Source organism: Dipodomys merriami, unplaced genomic scaffold (assembly GCF_024711535.1).
Source record: "Dipodomys merriami isolate MVZ:Mamm:240054 unplaced genomic scaffold, mDipMer1.0.p SCAF_56, whole genome shotgun sequence".
Classification (NCBI taxonomy): domain Eukaryota; kingdom Metazoa; phylum Chordata; class Mammalia; order Rodentia; family Heteromyidae; genus Dipodomys; species Dipodomys merriami.
The window spans coordinates 6,228,775-6,246,532 of NW_027206135.1; the positions used below are offsets into that span (position 1 = coordinate 6,228,775).

Consider the following 17,758-nt stretch of genomic DNA (forward strand, 5'->3'; position numbering starts at 1 on the left):
GCCGCCACTAACCGGCCGGGTTCCGGGAGGTGCTGCTCAGGACGCGGCCGCCCCCGCCCGCCTCTCCCCTCCCCCACGCCCGCGGCGGCAGCGGCGGCGGCTGGAGCCCGGATGCGGCGCCGGGAGACTGACAGGCCCGGGAGAGCGGCGCGGATGGATCCAACATGGCGGCGCCGAGCCTGAACCGAGAGTGAGGCAGCGGGGCGGCCGGGATGGGGAGGGGGAGTCGAGCGGGACGGGGCGGGGCCGGGCGGGGCCGCAAAGGGCTTGGGGAAGGAAAGTGGAGGGGGAGGCGGTGGCGACGTCCAGCCTGAGAACCTCCAGAGAGGGAGGTGACGGGACGCGGCGAGGTGGGGGCTGGGAGCCGCCGAGGGGGGCGTGCTGGGTAGATGGCAACTGCGGGAGAGGGCAGGGGTCGGGACGCGGGAGTCGGGGCACGGGGAGGGGCGTAAACAAGGGCCCCGGCTGGACCAGGCCAGAGGTATTAGGAGAGGGCCGAGGTGTGGGGAGTGGGGCTGCGATCCGGCGAATTGAGGGAACGGGGCCGGGGCCGGGGCCGGGGCCGGAGGGAGAAGCTGGGGGTGTGGAGGGGAAAGGGGGCTCGTGGGTGTGTGGCTGGAGGGAGAACGGGACTCTGGCGAGGCTGGTGTGACGAGGTGGGCTAAGGTGAGGCTGGGACTGAAAGACGTGTCGTGGAGGGAGGTTTTAAAAGTATTAAAATCGGTAGTGGGAGGGGGAAGGGCCTCTGGGAGAATTTGGATAGAAGGAGGGAAGGCAGGAAGGTTTCGGAATGGGGAGAGTGTGTCGGTGTGAGGAGGGAAGGGAGAAAGTGGAAGCCTGAGAAGAAAGTTTGGGAGAAAGGGGAATGGGATGGGAGGTAGGACAAGTGGAGCTGCAGCCGGTGATGAGGGTTCGGGGGTTTCCCTTTCCCCGGTGGAAAGGAAAAAGAGAGTGGAGTTAAGCAGCATCAGTTGCAGCCAATTCTATTTGCCAGGGCCTTAGTTTTTAATAGGGTGGGAAGAGTAGAAGGGAATGATCATGTGGGTTTGGAGAACTGGGGTTGAATGAAGGTTCAACTAGATTTGCTTTCCAAAAAGCTCTCTAGCTTACTGCTCCCCCTCCCCCTCTTTTTTTCTTCCTCCTAGTTACAAAAGGGAGAACAGGGAAACTGGTGTCGAGGAGTAAAGGACTTTTCTGGTTTGTAGCAGTTGGCAATACAAGACTGGGAAAAGAATCATGGCTATTTGGGAACCTTATATACCAAGACAGAGGTTCTGGAAGTCTTAGGAGGAAAACAGGCTGGCATCTAAGACAGGCTAATTAAATGCTTTAGTTGCATACTCTTTGCCGTTTTAAGGGCTAGGAGGTCAATGTAAAATAGCTTTGCAGAAATGTATCAGTGGATGCTACCCCAGTGTCTATTTTGTTCTCATGGTCTAAGTAGTAAGTTCTGGTCTAATAAGACAAATGATGGGGGAAAAGTGCTTTCTTTAGCTGCAATCACTTTCCTCCCACCCAGTTCCCTCTAAAGATGAAAGTCAGTCTTAGCATTGTAACAAAATAGATGGAATAAGGACCTGAGAAAAGTAAGACAGTATTAGGTAACAAAGGGCTTTCCAGAAATTGTTGACTCTGGGACCTTTCTTGACATGAGATGTTGAGACTGAAAATTCTTGGAGGTGATATTTGTGAAATGGCTAGTAAAGAGGTAGGGAAACTTGGGGATTTTGTTGTGGGTGAATTCTCACGTTAAGTTTGGAGTGGATCAGTTTGAAGCTTCAGGCTTCTCTGAATTTTTGCCATTGAGATTGACTAGCTGTGGGTCCTTAAGGTTTCAAAATAAAACTTGAAGTTTGACTTCCCCCTTTATTTTATTTTATTTTTCTTCTGCTGGCTTTGAAACTTGTGCTAGGAAGAGACTTGGGAAATTAAGTTTCTTGCAGAGGTAAGTCTGGAAGTTTTTTTTTTTTTTTTAATAATTTTAAACAAAAGAATGGAATGGAAATAGCATGAGAAATGTATTGGGGTTGAATTCAGTAATGGGGTAGATGCCAGAGAAAATGAGTATTCACTTTTTTTTCCCCCTTGGTCCTACAGCTTGAACTGAGGGCCTGGGCACTGTCCCTGAGCTTCTTTTGCTCAAGGCTAGCACTCTACCACTTGAGCCACAGTGCCATTTTGAGCTTTTCTGTTTATGTGATACTGAGGAATCAAACTCAGGACTTCATTCATGCTAGACAAGCATTCTACCACTAAGCCACACTCTCAGCTCCTTCACTCACCATTTCGGAGTACATAGATAGGAGAGAAGAGAGAGAGAAAACTAGGTGTCTTAGAATAAGCTTATAGCTTTAGTTTTTTTAATTGTTCAGTCTTCTTAGCGCCAACATTTTTAATCTGTGGAAAGTTGTAGTCTTCTACATTGTGTAGTAAATGTTGCAGATGGAGGTTAGCAGAGGCATCTTCCTTCCATTGGAAGCTTTACTTTCTCAATGGTTTAGAGTTCCCAGAATCTTCTTTTGAATACATACGTTGTAACTCTGACTTCTAGATATTTGTTTACATTTTCCTAGAACTAGCATGAAAGCTGTCTATACTCTTAGCCATCTTTAAGAGTTTCCATGTAGTTTTCACTTGCAGTTTTAAGACATTACTCTCTTTTAGTTCTTACACATGACTTACTCAAGATTTCTGAGAGTCAAATATGTCTAGTTTCTCATGGAGATATAGGTACATTGTTAGGAAGAAACGACCACCATTTTAATCTCAAGACATTTTTTATTTCTTCCACAAGTTGTCCTCAGAACTTCTGAGAAAGAGTATCTCAAAAAGTTACAGTTATCATCTCTGGATGAGTTGATACTGTACTGGTTGGACTTGGAAACTCAGAATGTCCAGGGAGAAAGCTGTGGGTACAAATAGACTTTCACTAGCACTTGGCTAACTTAAACTTTTTTTTTTTTTTTTTTTTTTTTGCCAGTCCTGGGATTTGAACTCAGGGCCTGGGCACTGTCCCTGAGCATCTTTTGCTAAAGGCTAGCACTCTGCCACTTGAGCCACAGCACCACTTCCGGGTTTTTTGTTTTATTTTTGGCTGTTGTTTATGTGGTACTGAGGAATCAAACTCAGGGCTTCATGCATGCTAGGCAAGCACTCTACCACTAAGCCACATTCCCAGACCCTAACTTAGACTTTTCTAAAGGAAAATAGCAACAACGAAATCCCACTAGAACTCCACAAAATACGTGAATTTATTCAAATCAATAATTACTTTTATGAAATTATAGAGAGGGAACTCATATGTTAATATCTCAAGCACAGCCAAACCATCCAGTAAGATCTAGATACTGTTTACTATAGTGTTTGTCTTTTAGTATCTGGCAGTGTTGGAGATACCAAGACTTTAGTTATTTCTATTCTTCTGTTTAGAGGCTTCCTTGCTTTACTTGCTTTACTACCACAGAAAGCTGAGTGTATTTTGTTTTAAGAGGATTTTGGTCAGTTAATCTGGAAGATTCCTAGAACCCCCATCTAGGGTGACTGAATGAGTTTACTCCCAATCCTAGATGATAATTAAGTGGGGAGGGATGCTTATTAGCTTGTATAGCAGCCTCCTGATACTACTCTGAAGAACTGACCTTGGGAAACTTTTGCTTCTGCTTGTTTTTGTGCATGCATGTGTGCCAGGGGGGCCTGGGCACTGTCCCAGAGCTTGCTTCTTTCTTTCTCTTTCCTTCCTTCCTTCTTTCTTTCTTTCTACCTTTTCTTTTTTTTTCCCCCTCAAAATTAGCACTTTACCACTTGAGCCACAGCTCCATTTCCTGCTTTTTAGTGGTTAATTGGAGATAAAAGTCTCATGGACTTCGTGCCTGGGCCGGCTTGGAACCATAATTCTCAGTTCTCAGCCTCCTGAGTAGCTGGCATTACAAGCATTACAGGCCTGAGCTACTAACACCTGGCTGCTTCTACTTGTTTGGTTTCATTGAATAAGCAAGTCTTGACTCACAAGGAAGGGTCTACTATTGGTTTAGTTTCAGGACTGTAAAAAATAGCCCTGATAATTCTGAGTTTAATCTCTCAAAAGGGGGGTGAGAGAGAAAAGAAAAGCAGAAAAAAAAGGGGAGGGGGGCTTAGAGGCTTAGGAGCATCTTATTTCCATTGAACTCTAGAATGAACTAGGTCAAAGTAGACCTGCTGGGATGGGCCAGAAAGGAGTGTATCCTTACCACTGCTGTTCAGCTGAATCTCAGCTGCAGGTGATACTGGACCCAAGGCTGGAGTGAGGTAGAACTCCTTTATGTTAGTTAAATGAACCCATGTCTGTCTGGCCTTTCTTCTGGAAGACTGATGAGTTTGGGTTAGAGACATCTAATGTCTTCCTTCTCCCAATGCATGTGGAAAGTGACATACATTCTTTTGACCCTTCATCATGTTCCACCTAGAAGAGGGTTTATCATCCTCGGCATTATTGATCTTTTGGGCCAGATAATTCTTTGGGGGAACTATACGTTATGGGATATTTAGGAGCACCCCTGCTCTCATTACATGCTGTCACCCACCTCTCTATAGGGATCACAATCAAGTGTTTACAGCTGGCACTGGTAGCTCACTCCAATAATCCTAGCTATGCAGGAGGCTTAAAAGGATTGAGGTTTGGAGCCAGCCAGGCAAATCTTTTAAACTTTTGTTGTTGTGTTGGTCCTGAGGCTTGAACTCTGGGCCTGGGCACTGTCCCTCAGCTCTGCAGCTCAAGGCTAGTACTCTACCCCTTGAGGCACAGCACTACTTTCAGTTTTGTGGTGGTTAACTGGAGATAAGAGTCTCATGGACTTTCCTGCCTGGGCTGGCTTTGAACTGTGATTCTCAGATCTCAGCCTCCTGAGTAGCTAGGATTGCAGGTGTGAGCCACTGGCGCCTGGCTCTTTGAACTCTTTATCTCCAATTAACCAGCAAAAAGCTGGAACTAGATGTGTGGCTCAAAGAGGTAGAATACCATCTATGAGCAAAAAAGCTGGGCAAGAATTTGAGGCCCTGATTTAAGACCCAGGAGTAGGGGGGAAAAGTTTCCAGATATTGCTCTAAGAAAGCTCAGTTTTCTCTTGGTGCCTGTTATGAGTTGTTTTCCTTTAGCACCTCCATTGGTACTTAGTGACAGCAGCAGATAAAACTGAGAGATACAGTATGGAGGGAAATCCTGTCTGCAGCTGGAAAGGTATTTTCCAAACTATTTCCTATGCTTTGTATGGAGTATCTAGGCTCTCAAAACTTTATTTGGTTTATTTCCTTTTTAGCCAACCACAGGTGGCTCATTCCTATAATCCCAGCACTTAGGAGGCTGAGATCTGAGGATATCCATTCACAACTAGCCCTGGCATACAAATCCAAGATTTTTTTTGGGGGGGGGGGTCTGATCGTGAAGCCTGAACTCTGGCCCTGGGTGCTGTCCCTCAGCTCTGCAGCTCAAGGCTAGCGCTCTACCACTTGAGCCACAGCGCCACTTCTGGCTTTTTTCTTTTTGCTTATGTGGTGCTGAGGAATCAAACCCCGGGCCTCAGGCATGCAAGGCCAGCACTCTACCACTGAGCCACCTTCCCAGCCCACAAATCCAAAAGACTTATCTCCAGTTAACCAAAAGCTAGAAGTATGACTCAAGTGGCAGAGTGTTGGCCTTGAGTGAAAAAGCCAAGGGAGAGCCCAAATCCTGAGTTTAAGCCCCAGTACCAGCACCAAAACAAAACTAAAAAACAAAACTATTTATGGGTTATAGAATATATTTCCTTTTCCCACATCAGAATCCATGGTCTGGGTTGAGTCATTTCAAGGTAGACCTCCCCCTTTGAAAGGAGGTGTGTCTGTGTGCTTCCATCTCAGGTTGTTTAGCATATGGTATATGTAGTTCTCTGTGGTTGAGGCACCTCTGGATAGCATATGCATGGCAACATATGCTGGATTTTTTTTTTGGGGGGGGTGGGCGTCATGGGGTTTGAACTCAGGGCCAGGGCACTGTCCCTGAGTTCTTTCACTCAGGGCTAGCACTCCAGCACTTTGATCCACAGCTCCACTTCTGTTTTTCTGGGTGGTGAATTGGAGATTCTCGTGGATTTTCCTGCCTGAGTTGGCTTTGAACAGTGATCCTCAGATTTCATCCTCAGTAGTTAGGATTATAGGCATGTCTGTTTTTAAGGGAGTCTTGTCAGTATTAGATTTTTGTGAATTTGTTTCTTAATTGTTGTGGTTATCTCTTGGAGATGAAACTCGGTTCAATAGTTCTTCAAATGTAAGATGTATCTACTACAGGAATATTAAGATAAATTCGACTTAGTCCATTGCCATACATTGTACAGGATTTAGTGGTATGATAAATACACAGGTACTTTCACTATACTGATATAAAGGCAATACTCACATTGTTCTATAAGAGCACAACTCAACCCAGCCTGGGGGTGTAGAGAATTGCCTTTTGAAGACAGCATCTGAACTGACTTACAGAATGAGTAGGAGTTAGCTATCTGAAAAAGGGTGGATATGGGGGTGTGGAATATAGGAAAGGGGCATTCAGACAAAGGGAATAGCCTGAAGAAAGGTATAGAAAAGTGAATTCTATAATGTGTGAACTATAAACAAACTATTAGAAACTATAAACAAACTATTAGAAAATAAAACCAATAATGATAAAGAGTAAAAAGTGGGATGTGGTAGGAGACATCGAAAAATGGCCTTGGAATCCCTGATGTGCAGTATTCAGCATTTAGTATTCTTACAGAGAGAGAGCTGGAGATTGGTTTTAAGCAGTCAAATAATATGTTTGTTGTACCAGGGAGTGAATCTACAATTTGGTATATGCTAGGAAAGCATCCTACTGCTGAGACTGCTAAGCTGTATCTACAGCTCCATTTGTGCATTTTACAAGTAGCTACAGGACAGGGATGTAGTTGGGGTTAAGCTTGGTGGTGGCTTTTGTCTGTAATCCCAGAAAACCGAGAGGCTAAGGCTGGAGGAACGGAAAAAAAACTTGTTTTACATAATCAAACCCTATCTCAGAAACAAAACAACAAAAACCCTGGAGGCATCGCTCAACAGTGTTTCTAGAAGCCCTGAGTTCAAACCACAGTACTGCCATAAAAAAAGAAAAAAGAAAAAAGGGTGTTAGGGTGAATCTTTTTATTTTTTATTTTTTGGTGGTAGGGCTTGAACTCTGGGCCTGGGCACTAACCCTCTGCTCTTCAGCTCAAGGGGAGCACTCTACCACTTGAGCCAGAGAGCCACTTCTGGTTTTCTGAGTGATTTACTGGAGATAGAGTCTCTTAGTTTCCTGCCCGGGCTGGCTTTGAGCTGGCTTTGAACCGTGATCCTCAGATCTCAGCCTCCTAAGTAGCTATCCACCGACACCCTGCTAGGGAGAATCTTTTTTTTTTTTTTTTGGGTCCGGTCATGGGGCCTGAACTCTGGGCCTGGGCGCTGTCCCTCAGCTCTTCAGCTCAAGGCTAGCACTCTACCACTTGAGCCACAGCGCCATTTCCAGCTTTTTGCTTATGTGGTGCTGAGGAATCGAACCCAGGGCCTCGAGCATGCAAGTCAAGTGCTCTACCACTGAGCCACCTTCCCAGCCCCTAGGGAGAATCTTAAAAGAGGTACATAGTACTGGGAACAGTTACTAGAATCTGAACAATGGCAATGAAAACAGGATATGTTTAAGAAATATTTAATAGCATCAGTAATAATTTAGAATTGATTGGGTGATTAGGGGTTATGGTCAGAGGAGAGAACAGTATTGGGTGGTACCATCTGATAGGACAGTAAGTATAAATAGAGTAGGGGGAGAAAATGGTTAGACTGAACACTTGGTTGGTTGCTGGGTCATTAACACTACACAAGATGAACTTTGTGACTCATATGCCAAGTTAGAAAATGAATGTAAACTGTGATTGGTCCTTGACCAGGGTTTGGTAAATTATATCCATGAGGAAATCTTACAAGTTGGTATATCCAAATGGTGTGGTGATATCAAGACTACAACATAGAATAAGAATACTCAGTGTAGGAATTAGTAAGTGTAGATTTAAACCTGCAACTTTTTGTTGAGTATTATTAACCTTTGAGCAGTTACATTTCTGGAATTGTTTGGATTGTAAGAAAAAGAAGGATAACTTTTTTTTTTTTTTTGTCTCCTGGGCCCTGTCCCTCAGCTCTTCAGTTCAAGGCTACTGCTCTACCATATGAGTCACAGTGCCACTTCCGGGCTTTTCTGTTTATGTGGTGCTGAGGAATAGAACCCAGGGCCTCATGCATGCAAACAAGCACCCTACCACTGAGCCACCTTCCCAGCCCCACAAGGATAGATTTTTAAAGGGATGAGTCTGGGAAACAGAGGTTAAGAATGTTTATATAAACTCACATTTATAACCTTTGTGTGAGTGTGTGTGTGTGTACACATGCATATGCTAGTACTGGGACTTGAATTCAGAGCCTGGCACCCTTGCTTGGCTTTTTCACATAAAGCTGGTGATCTACCATTTGAACTAAACTGCCATTTGGGGCTAATAATGCTGGTTAGTTGGCAGTAAGAGTCCTAGAGGACTTTTCTGCCTGGATTGGCTTTGAGTTTTTTTTTTTTGGGGGGGGAGTCTGGTCGTGGGGCTTGAACTCTGGGCCTAGGCGCTGTCCCTCAGCTCTTCAGCTCAAGGCAAGCGCTCTACCACTGAGCCACTTTCCCAGTCCCTGGCTTTGAGTTTTGATCCTCAGATCTTACGTTCTGAGTCACTAGGATTACAGTTGTGACTTGGTTCACTCATTGGATTCTTAGAATATGAAAGTGGATATTTTCATCTCTGCGTTATAGATAAGGGCACTGAGACTTTGAAGTTAAGTGACTTGCTTAAAAACTCTCAGGTAAACAGCTTGTTAATAATGTGGTCAGAATCTGAAATATTTGTTACTAAACATTTTCAGTTATCCTACTTTGTCCCTAAATTCATCTGAGTCAGCTTCTTTATTAAAAGAGTGAAGTCTCTACTTCTACTTTTGCCTGTTAAGAAATGAATTGGGGGCTGGGAAGGTGGCTCAGTGGTAGAGCGCTAGCCTTGCATGCCTGAGGCCCTGGGTTCGATTCCTCAGCACCACATAAATAAAAAGAAAAAAGCCGAAAGTGGCACTGTGGCTCAAGTGGTAGAGCGCTAGCCTTGAGCTGAAGAGCTGAGGGACAGCACCCAGGCCTAGCGTTCAGGCCCCGCGACCGGACCAAACAAACAAACAAACAAATGAATTGGCTGGAGGGGTGACTATAAGTTTTCAAAGGACCAAATAAAGTATTTTGGAGCAAGAGGAGCAATTAAGGTTATATGTAATGGCAACTTTCTCCAAATGTGTAGCCTGAAATTGCATATAACATTTTCGTTTAGGGGGAAATGTCTGTATTCTTTCAATAGATCTTGAATTAGAGAATTAATTATTGGGTATGGAGAGTTTTAGAGTTTGTGTGTGTGTGTGTGTGTGTTTTTTGGTGTTGTTGTTTTTTTTTTTTTTGGTCCGGTCATGGGGCCTGAACTCTGGGCTTGGGTGCTGTCCCTCAGCTCTTCAGCTCAAGGCTAGCCTCTACCACTTGAGCCACAGCGCCACTTCCGGCTTTTTTTTTCTTTTTGCTTATGTGGTGCTGAGGAATCGAACCCAGGGCCTTATGCATGCAAGGCAAGCACTCTACCACTGAGCCACCTTCCCAGCCCTTTTTGGTGTTTTTTAATGTTTGTTTGTTTGTTTTGTGATGGGGCTTGAAGTCAGCCAGGATGCTGTCCCTGGGCTCTTTTTGCTCAGGCTAGTGAGTGCTCTGCCACTTGGAGCTACAGCTTTTCTTCTAGTTTCTGAGTGGGTAATTGGCAATTAGAGTCTCCAGGGGACTTTCTTGCCTGGGCTGCCTCTGAACTACAATTCTCAGATCTCAGCCTCCCGAGTAGCTAGGATTACAGGTGTGACCCTCTGGCAACTGGCTAGGGTTTGTTTTGTTAAATAAACACCTTAAAGCCAGGCTCCAGCTGGGGTGGCTCACACCTGTAATCCTAGCTACTCAGGAGGCTGAGATCTGAGGATCATGGTTCAAAGCCAGCCTGGGCAGGAAAGTCCTTGAGACTCTTATCTCCAATAAACCACTAGAAAACCGGAAGTGGCTCAAATGGTAGAACACATGCCTTAAGCTGAAGAACTGAGGGATAGTGCCCAAACCCAGAGTTCAAGCCTCATGACCGACCAAAAAAAAAAAAAAAGCCAGGGTCCAGTGGCTCAAATCTATAATCCTAGCTACTCAGGAGGCTGACATTTGAAAAGATTATAAAGTTCAAAGCCAATCCTGGGCAGAAAAGCCTGTAAAACTCTTATCTCCAATTAACCAGCAAAAAGCCAGAAGTCGAGATGTGGCTCAGGTACTAAAGCACCAGCCTTCAGTGAAAAAAGTTAAGGGACAGTACTATGAAATACATTAATTAAATTAAATTAATACTTTAAAAGTATTGCCAGGTACCAGTGGCCCATGCCTGTAAGCCTAGTTACTTAGAATGTTGAGATCTGAGTATTACTGTTTGAAGTCAGCCTGGGCAGGAAAGTCTGAGACTTATCTCCAGTGAGCTTCCATAAAGTTGAAGGTGGCTCCAGTGGTAAAGTGCTAGCCTTGAGCAAAAACCTCAGGGACAGTGTCTAGGTCAAGCCTCAGTAATGGCAAAAAAAAAAATAAAAGTACTTAACAAGCATGCATTTAGCAGTACTGTGACAGGCATAATGTAAGGCTCACTGAAATTAAACTAGTTGGCTGTCATTGTCTCTGAACTTCTCATTCTGTCTTTACAGTATCCTGGGGATTGCAGCTGCTGAGCAGGGATTCTGGCAAGGATTTTGTCCCTGAGCCCCCAGCATGGCGGGCCTAAAGCGACAGGCAAGCCAGGTGTGGCCAGAAGAGCATGGTGAACAGGAGCATGGGCTCTATAGCCTGCACCGTATGTTTGACATTGTGGGCACACACCTGACACACAGAGATGTACGAGTGCTTTCCTTTCTCTTTGTTGATGTTATTGACGACCATGAACGTGGACTCATCCGAAATGGACGTGACTTCTTACTGGCACTGGAGCGCCAGGGCCGTTGTGACGAGAGTAACTTTCGCCAGGTGCTGCAGCTGCTGCGCATCATCACTCGCCATGACCTGTTACCCTATGTCACCCTCAAGAAGAGACGGGCTGGTGAGGGCTTACCTGGGCCTGGGGACTTGAATCAGGAAAGAATTGGAAGAGGCCAGGAATGAACAGGATAGGAATCTTAAAAGGGAGGCGGCCTTAACACTAAGGAATACTTAGGAGTATAAGTTATGAGGCCCATTGGGATAAGGGGTGTATTTTTTTCTTGAATGACTCTTTCTTCCTCTACAGTGTGCCCTGATCTTGTAGACAAGTATCTGGAGGAGACATCGATTCGCTATGTGACCCCTAGAACCCTCAGTGATCCAGAACCAAGGTCTCCCCAACCCTCTAAAACAGGTAAGAAGATACTACTATTACTAGTTTTTGTAATCAAGCATTTCTGACTTATTCAGCTTAAATGAATGGATGTTGTTTCCCTATATCTACCACATAAAAAATCAGGTGAAGTGTTAGTGCTTTACCTAAGTCTGGTCTTGGATAGTTGTGCTGTATAGCCCAGGCTGGCTAAGAACTTGCAGTCTAGCCCATCTGGCACAGCTTTTTTTTTTTTTTTTTTGTGCCCTGGTGCCATCCTTGAGTTTGTTTTGTTTTGGTTTTTTAAATGGCTTATTGGAGATGAGTCTTACAGACTTTACTGTCCCAGCTGGCTTTGAATTGTGATTCTCAGATCTCAGTCTCCTGAGTAGCTAGGGTTGAGGTGTGAGCTCTTGGACCTGACTAGCACAAATTTTTTTTTTTTTTGGTCAGTCGTGGGGCTTGAACTGTGGGCCTGTGAACTGTCCCTGAACTCTTCAGTTCAAGGTGAGCACTGTACCACCTGAGCCACAGTGCAACTTCTGGTTTTCTGGTGGTTAATTGGAGACAAGAGTCTCAAGGACTTTCCTGCCCATGCTGGCTTCGTACTGTGATCCTCAGCTCTCAGCCTCCTGAGTAGGTAGGAGTACAGGTGTGAGCCACCAGTGCCTGGCTTTTTTTTTTTTTTTTTTTAAGGTGCTGGGGATCAAACCGAGGTCCTTATGAATGCTAGGCAAGCACTGTTCCCCGCCAAACCAATCCCAAGCCTGAAGTCACATTATTGATACCACTTTTAGATCTAAGTCTGAGTTCCCACATAAATATTTGAACTTTTGCTTTTATTCTACTGTTTTCTTCCATTTTGCCTTCTGATTAGTGCCTCCCCACTATCCCGTGGTGTGCTGTCCCACTTCGGGTCCTCAGATGTGTAGTAAGCGGCCAGTCAGAGGGAGAGCTACACTTGGGAGCCAGCGAAAACGCCGGAAGTCAGTGACACCAGATCCCAAGGAAAAGCAGACGTGTGGTGAGGAAGTTCAAGGGTTTCAGAGGTGTAGGGCTGAAAGAAAATAAAAAGAACGTCTGAAATACTGGATAGTCTATGCTATTCAGTGCAAGGTTCTTCGTTATTACAAAGTAAAGTTGAATAGTTTATAGTTGCTGGGAAGAGTCCTTTGTGGGATGCTGATATAGGATGATTGAGTATTAAAATGAACTTGTCTGTTAATTAGGAAAATACTTCCTATTATGAAAGTGTTGATTGTGAGTAATGGGAGTAGTGCTGACCTGGATATATCCCATTTAAGGGAAACAAGAATTTCAAAGATGCATTAAAAAAATAATAAAAAAACAAAACTAAGCTGGTTGCCGGTGGCTCAGGCCTATAATCGTAGCTACTCAGAAAACAGATCTGAGGATCATGGTTCAAAACCAGCCTGGGCAAGAAAATCCGTGACTCTTATCCCTGATTAATCACAGAAAAACCCAGAAGTGGTATAGTAGCTCAAGGGTAGAGTACTATCCTTGAGCAAAAGGCGATTAGGGATAATGCCCAGAGTTCAAGGCCCAGGATGGGGGGGGGGGGGGTTTAGGGGAAGCTAGTCCCGGGAAACAGAGAAGCTGACAGTAGAGACTGCTACTTTGCTGTTCTTTTCAAATGAATTGTAAACACATTCCCCACTGTAACCTCTTCTGTTCCTATCTTCCCTTTCCAACAGACATCAGACTGCGGGTTCGGGCTGAATACTGCCAGCATGAAACTGCTCTGCAGGGAAATGTCTTCTCTAACAAGCAGGACCCACTTGAGCGCCAGTTTGAGCGTTTTAACCAGGCCAACACCATCCTCAAGTCCCGGGACCTGGGCTCCATCATCTGTGACATCAAGTTCTCTGAGCTCACCTACCTCGACGCATTCTGGCGCGACTATATCAATGGCTCATTACTAGAGGCACTTAAAGGTGTCTTCATCACAGACTCCCTCAAGCAAGCTGTGGGCCATGAAGCCATCAAGCTGCTGGTGAATGTGGACGAGGAGGACTATGAGCTGGGCCGACAGAAACTCCTGAGGAACTTGATGCTTCAAGCACTGCCCTGACCTTTCCCTTCCTCACTTCTCTGGAGACTGTTCCCAACACCCACCTCTGGAGCTTATATACTGTTCTGGGGTTTGTTCTCTCCCCTTCCAATCAATCACACCCACCCCTGCCTTTTTTTTTTCTTCTTCTTCTTTTTAAAGGAAAAGACAAAGGAAAGTGGAAGTGGTGTTCCCCATCCCTCCCTGCACCCATGTGCCTGGGCTTTCCCTTTGTTTCCAGTTTCCACTTATCCCCTAATGTGCGTCTCTACAGCCACCTTACCACTGAGCCGTAAGACAAATGTATAGGGAGAATCAAAGTCTATCGATCATAGTCTTTGTAAGGGATTGAAGTCAACACTGCTTTTGGGTGCATTGAGGGGGTAATCAATACTTCTGGCTTTATGAGGGCTCTTAAAATTTTGTCTGAAAAACCAAAGGGCTGTGAGTAAGGAAGCTGTGTGGAAGGTGGGAAGGTGTATTTTGGAAATTAATTACCACCTTCTTCCAAATTACAGATTTTTTTTTTTTTTTAAACAAGCTATGGCCCTTTCCACTCTCTCCTGGCCTCTGGTGCTGCTCCTCTCTGCCTTTCCTCCATTCCATGGCTTGCAACTGCTGCCTGGTATGGTTCCTTCCTTTTTCCTCTTTGTCAAACCTTCTTCAAGGAAGTAACAGATAGGAGGATTAAGGTCATAATATCCCTCCGGTCTGTTATGGGTTCCATACAGTAGATGGAGTAGAAGCTGCTGACTGTAATACACTCCCTCTGAAAAGGGGAAGGGGGAGTGTGACATTATGTTCAAGCCCTCTTGCTTCTGGTTGGGCAAAGGGCACTATAGGAGAAAGTAAAATAATTTGGTATCAATTCCTCCTTATTCCCTTCTCCCTCCTCTACCCCTATTCCCACTCTCATACCTGGGAGAATGGGACTAGGAAATGCACTGAGTGTTGCACTTTTTTTTTTTTTTTTTTAGGTAGGGAGGCATGTTGAGTAAGCCAGGAGACCTAGAACTGGACCTAGTACAGCAGGTACAATACCACCCTTCCAGCTCCCAAAAGAGATCTCCAGACACAGACATTATGATTATTATTATTTTTACAATTCCAGTGCTGCTTGGCCCTCAGCATCACTTCAGTTTTCATGAAATAAACAGTGACTATATAAAATTACACTTTTCTGAAACTGAAATCTGAGCTCAGCTCAAAGTTTTTCTTCCCAAGAAGTTGAATTTGTGTTCTACTAAGCCAGCTTAAGGTTCTCTGAGTGAGGGGAGCTGTTTGGGTCCTGCTATAAGTCATAGCAGCACAACTCACAATGGAGGTCTTAAGTCAAAAACCTTAAGACAGTGGGTGACCCAGATTGCCATAGAGGTCAGGCCTGCGATGCTGGAACACAGGCAGGTGTTGGCGTATCTGTCGCAGATAGCTGAGGTTGATTCGGGCAAGACAGAGGCCAGGCCCCTCAGAACAACGGGCCACCACTGTTCCCCAGGGGTCCACCACCATGCTGTGGCCATAACTTGCTCTCGACTCATGATGGCGTCCACACTGTGCTGCTGCCACCACATAACACTGGGTTTCAATGGCACGGGCTCGCAGTAACACCTGAGGATGAGATGCTTGATCACTCAACTACACAGACAATGGCTGGGGAAGCAACAGGAAGTTGGTACCACAGATTTGTCCAATGTGACCATTTTGGTAATGCTTAAGGAACAAAGTACTTCATTAATGACTATGAACAGCAACTATCTGGGAAATTAATTTTCCCACTATGTGGGAAGAAAATCAATTGGATGGGACAAGAGAGAATGTGGTTAAAATAAAGCCCTTAGATTTTTTTTTTTTTTGGTGGGTCATGGGGCTTGAACTCAGTGCTTGGCCACAGTCCCTTCAAGGCTAGTATTCTATGATGTTGAGCCCCAACTCAAAGCTAGTGCTTTACCACTTTGAGTGACAGCTCTACCTCCGGTTTTCTGGTGGTTAACTGGGGATAGAACTTTACTGCTTGGGCTGGCTTTAAACTGTTATCCTCAGCTCTCAGCTTCCTAAGTAGGATTACAGGTATGAGCCACCAGTGCCTGGCTGCCCTTAGGTTTTGAAGAGGTATCCTCTTACCTCCCAGTGGGCTGGGCCCGTAACAGATCCAAAAGCTGAAGGATAAGTAAGTATTTCTGCTCCAGCTTGAGCCAATGCCAGAGAGAGTTCAGGGAACCGCATGTCATAACAGATAGCTAGACCAATCTGAAATGAAAAACAGCCTACTTAAGTCTCCCTGTCCTCTTTGTCACAGTTCTATTACCTCCAGTATCCCAGTCAGAGCTTTCTATCCACACATTTTAGTATATTCCTACTTTCATCCTCTTCCAATTCCCACCTTGCCTGCTGGCGTGCTGACAGGTGACTCAAGACTAGGCCCAGGCATGGTAGAGTTGCTTTCATGCATAGGCCCCTGTCCTGGAATCTCTACATCACACAAATGTGTCTTCCTGTACGTGGCCACTACTGATCCTAGAAGATGGAGAAGAAATGAGTGCAAGTAATCTAGAAGCCCTGCTTAGCTCTTTTCCCAAGTGAAAAAATTTAAAACCTTATGCTAAGGAAATAAGAGTAGAGAAAACAATTCTGGAGAATATTGAATTTAGATGCAAGAACCTGGAAGAGGCAACCTTAAGAAATTTAAGACATACCCTTGCTGTTCAGAAGTACATGACAATTGTAGATTTTCTTTGTCTGCTCCCAGTCTTGGCCACGCTCATGGAAACCACCCAAGGACAGCCAGAGTCCACATTCCCTGGCAAAAGGGAGGGGACACTAACATCTTGTCTCAAGACTCTACTCCCATATCTGGTAACCCAGCAACAGTTTTCAACAAAGATTTTGCCTCTCCCCCAAACTTCCTGATACCTGGCAAGCTGGGTATATTGGCTCAAATGGTTCCCATCCAGTGGTTCAGAAAGATGTAGTGTCTCTGCAGGGTCCCGAGCAATGAAGTCAAATGCCTCAGGCAGGAAAGCCAGGCAAGCACCCAATCTGGCAGCTTCTCGAACCAGCTCAGCACATGTTTTAAAGTTCTGTTGCTTGTCTGGTGTCGATGTTACCTGGCATACAGCCACCAGGGGCAGCTCCCAGGAGGAAGAGGAGATAGCCATGGCTCTGGGCCTATGAATGGCACAGGCAAGAATCTCTGATTTCCTAGCAAAGAGAGACTCAAGTTTAATGATAGGGCCTCAGCCGGAGAGGCGGGAAGTTGGACTTCTATTTTGCTTTTACCTGGCATACTAACAGAGCTAGTGGGGCTCTTTAACTGCTCTGTCATGGCTAACACCTTTGTTTCCTACCATTCAGCTAACAAAGACTGAGCATCTACAATGTGCTAGGCAGTGAAGACAAAGCAAAATGTTACCTGGACTGAGCACAAAGTACTGAGAGTCGAGGTTTCTGGAATCCAGGACACAGAAGGGACAGGAGTTGGTGAGAAGGCCTGGTGGTAAAGCCCAGCCTGAGGAAGGTGAGAAATCAGGACACCAAACCCTTCTTCAAGCAATGATTTTCTAGGATTCTGTGACCTCTCCATTTTGAGGTAGAATTAGGGCTCTGACCTCCCACCCCTAAAGCTTCAAAAATACTTTTTTACTATTAAGCAGTTAAGGGCTAGGGAGAGGAAATCATAATGTGGACGAAGGGGGAAAGGGACAAAGCTTAGCCTCTGAATACCTCAACTTACAGCAATCTCACAATAAACTGAAGCCCTTCCCTCTGCCAAACATTTCCGCAGTTCAAAAGTCATCTTTGGAAACTTTGCTCGGCAGCGCACTCGCACGGTCCTATTGACTCGAAGCGTATCTTCCCGCTTACACCAAATTCTCTGAGGTTCACCCTGGTTCGTAGTCCCCCTCACCCCACAACATGGACAGGGGACACATGACCCGATCCCAAACTGCGACACCCCCCTCCTCCCAACCCATTCGGCCCCCAACCATTCTTCTCCCGCCTCTCCCTGCGGTGGGGGAAATCTCTGTTGCACAAATCAAAGCACAGCAGGTGGAATTCACCGCAACCGGAGGGACACAGAGCAGGTCCTACATGAAGATACAACCCAGAGGATTCGCAGGATCCGATCCGCGGCGCAGAACAGCCAGGAGCCAGAATCACCCGGGCGAGTGGGCGGTCACTACAAGACCGGATGTGACGTAAGGCGGGCTGCTCTGCG

The 17,758-nt window shown here is 45.5% G+C and overlaps 2 protein-coding genes across 9 annotated transcripts; one reads left to right on the forward strand and one right to left on the reverse strand.

Annotated features, from left to right (window-relative positions):
* The first annotated feature begins 66 nt into the window (after positions 1 to 66).
* Dedd (death effector domain containing) lies at positions 67 to 14,009 on the forward strand. 5 transcript variants are annotated; one of them, XM_070000243.1, is made up of 6 exons: positions 67 to 190; positions 1,913 to 1,945; positions 10,831 to 11,219; positions 11,406 to 11,513; positions 12,349 to 12,495; positions 13,187 to 14,009. In XM_070000243.1, exons 3-6 carry the CDS (start codon positions 10,895 to 10,897, stop codon positions 13,561 to 13,563), a joined length of 957 nt encoding a protein of 318 aa, XP_069856344.1. In that variant the 5' UTR covers positions 67 to 190; positions 1,913 to 1,945; positions 10,831 to 10,894; the 3' UTR covers positions 13,564 to 14,009. The 5 variants fall into 5 exon arrangements, with proteins under 5 accessions (XP_069856344.1, XP_069856342.1, XP_069856345.1 ...); XM_070000242.1 differs by lacking the exon at positions 67 to 190 and adding an exon at positions 295 to 350; XM_070000241.1 differs by lacking the exon at positions 1,913 to 1,945.
* Positions 14,010 to 14,623: 614 nt separating this feature from the next.
* On the reverse strand, positions 14,624 to 17,717 carry Nit1 (nitrilase 1). Of its 4 annotated transcripts, none has more exons than XM_070000235.1 (7): positions 17,632 to 17,717; positions 16,952 to 17,047; positions 16,453 to 16,740; positions 16,236 to 16,339; positions 15,923 to 16,056; positions 15,664 to 15,789; positions 14,624 to 15,150 (listed from the first exon to the last, which is right to left on the reverse strand). In XM_070000235.1, coding segments are annotated over exons 1-7 (1,017 nt in total). In that variant the 5' UTR covers positions 17,634 to 17,717; the 3' UTR covers positions 14,624 to 14,883. The 4 variants fall into 4 exon arrangements, with proteins under 4 accessions (XP_069856336.1, XP_069856339.1, XP_069856340.1 ...); XM_070000238.1 differs by having other exon boundaries at positions 17,601 to 17,708; XM_070000239.1 differs by having other exon boundaries at positions 17,645 to 17,698.
* Positions 17,718 to 17,758: the final 41 nt, after the last annotated feature.